We start from the raw sequence: 2500 nt of genomic DNA, 5'->3' as shown, positions 1-2500 counted from the left end.
CCTGTAAGCCTATTTCATAGGGAACACGGACTAACACCGTACACTCATCAATATTGCAAAACAAGCGCAGTACCAACAGATAGAAGGGGTTCTGCAATGCGTCCAAGGAAAGATGCAAAAGTCCAACCATTTGTGGATATAATCATAGGCATCACTTTCTCCTCAGTTATTTTAAGATCCCGAGGGTTTATCAGGTGAGCTCCAACGAGCCAACAGGTAGGCGGTAGGTAAAAATCAATGTTGAGGGAAGTGCAAATTGTGATTCCACTGTTGATTTAAAAGCTGAGTGTAAGATCTCATGGAAAATGGATCAATTAAGCTAGACAAATGGACAAACAGAAGATCCGCTATTGTTAAAGGCAAATTCAAAACGCTATTTTATTGTACATTAGTCTGGCAAAAAAAGCTGATGAATGCGTTCTGACCTGGTGCTTGTGGCAGTCCGTTGCCGCAGTAACGTGAGTAACACCTGGGTGGATCAAGGCGGTAAACATAAAACGCTCCACAGTTGCGAACACTAATGTCCTTTGAAAAGTAACAGCAGTCAATCCCATGCGGGTGCTGCAAAAAACAAACTTTTCGTTGAACAATCCCCTCAGCCACCGTAGGATGCGTGCCATTGAGCCAGCCTGGTGAGTCTGTACTGCAGTGATGTATCTTTGGACAAGAATCTGCCATTTGAGTCCCAGCTTCTCCGCTAAATCGATACCAACCAGACAACGTTGAATCGCACAGGTTACCATTGCTCCTGTTAACATAGGTCATTGCTCGGTTGGACTCGTTTAAAAATCCGTAGTTGTAACATTCTAAAACAATATTTAAAAAAGATGACATTTTTTGGATTATTGTACTACATGGGCTGGAGAAAGACATAATCTCATGTCGCATCGGAATTTAGTTTCTCGAAACTGAAAGATTTGATATTCAGAGAGCTATAAATTTAACAGTGCTCCCGATCCTCCAGTTACTTCAAGGTATATGCCAGTTACTAAGTGGAGCGCTTTTTTGCTTGACTGATTTTTCGAATTCAGCGCGCAAGACGAATTTATCAAGTGATAAACCTTCGAACAGTCGCGCAAGTGCCACCATGATTTTTAAATACGTATTAAACATGAAATTTTAATCGTGAAAGGGACAGAACTTTCCTTAAGGACGAAACACTGGGGTTGGAATAAGGCCATGTCCACACGTATCCGGAATTCTTTTTGCCGCAAATATTGTTTTGCGGATACGAGAATTTACGCGTCCACACGCAGCGTATTCGAATCGTTTACAGCCGTCCACACGTATCCGATTGCATCCGGAAGTTTTCTGATTTGCTCTAGTGCCCAGTTCTTTTGTCGGAGAGAATCTTGAAATGAACATGCGCATAATTGCGATTTGGCGTCATTTCTTCCGCGCCATAGCTACTGCAAGGTGTAACCAGTCGAAGCTTGTAGTTTATCACTCGAAAAAATGTCTAAATCTTCTGAAAAAGTCAAAAAAAAGTATGCTGATATATATATAAATGGACCGATGATGAAGTTGAACTACTGGTGACGGTCAGCAATCTCAAAACATCCTGTCGATCTCTAAAGTATTGGTTGTGTAAATTTATCACAGCTGCATTTATCTGAACGCATGATATCAAACTAGAAATCAGGGCAATTAACAAAGAAGACACAACGTTGCTGTAAGCCATGTTTGTTTAATGCTCGCCGTGAAGACTGGATCCAAGAGAATGACGTAAGCGTATTCGCAAATTTCCGGATACGACGGTCCACATGTATACGCATTCGTATCGGATTAAAAAAAAAAAATTCCACTCTGGAGAGCGTTTTCAAAAATTTCCGGATACGGCCGGAAAATGCGCTGGATATGTGTGGACGCAAGCCGTATTCGTAAAAAAAAATTGGCGTTCTCAAAAATTTCCGGATACGTGTGGACGATGCCTAATTTTTTTAACGAGTTAAACGTGCGAGTTGTTGTCTAAAAAATAAAAGAATCTTTTTACCCCATAATAAGCAGCACGAGGTTCACAAAGTAGCAAATGATATCATAGCATTTGAGCGTTAAAAGGTCGTCTGACAAAAAATGTACCTGTTTTCGATTGTAAAAAAATTCAAGCATGGTAGTTAAAAAGGTTGCGGCCTATATCGCCAAAAATGACTATGTAAAGAAATTCTTTCAAATCCCATTCTCAGAAATTAAATCTTGTCTTATTTTTACACAAGCTCGGATTCCTTTGTTCTTTAACCCCCAAATTAACTGTTTGAAAAGCTGGGTGCGGCTTTGATTGTATAAAGGGAAGAGCGGGGCTAATGAACAGCTAATTTGAATGCGAGTGGATTATGTGTTAATATGCAAGGGGGATAAGTGACTTATCCCCCTTGCATATTAATTATCGTCTTTAATGACAAACCAAGACAAAACTTCATTTACACGACTTCAAATCAAAAACACATGCAAAGAATATAACATAGGCTTAAATTTGTGCCGGAAATTTGACATTAAAGCAACC

The 2500-nt window shown here is 40.0% G+C and overlaps 1 protein-coding gene across 13 annotated transcripts in view; it reads right to left on the bottom strand.

The window, feature by feature from the left end:
* Window positions 1-2500, bottom strand: part of LOC138008191 (uncharacterized) — a 94690-nt gene that overhangs the window by 37707 nt on the left and 54483 nt on the right. For all 13 annotated transcript variants that reach the window (XM_068855435.1, XM_068855426.1, XM_068855431.1 and 10 more), the window contains one exon: window positions 426-806. In XM_068855435.1, coding sequence (XP_068711536.1) covers window positions 426-806 — 381 coding nt within the window. The remainder of the gene's footprint in view (window positions 1-425; window positions 807-2500) is intronic.

Source organism: Montipora foliosa, chromosome 6 (assembly GCF_036669935.1).
Source record: "Montipora foliosa isolate CH-2021 chromosome 6, ASM3666993v2, whole genome shotgun sequence".
In the NCBI taxonomy this organism is placed as follows: domain Eukaryota; kingdom Metazoa; phylum Cnidaria; class Anthozoa; order Scleractinia; family Acroporidae; genus Montipora; species Montipora foliosa.
This window is presented reverse-complemented; position numbering and strand designations above follow the sequence as displayed.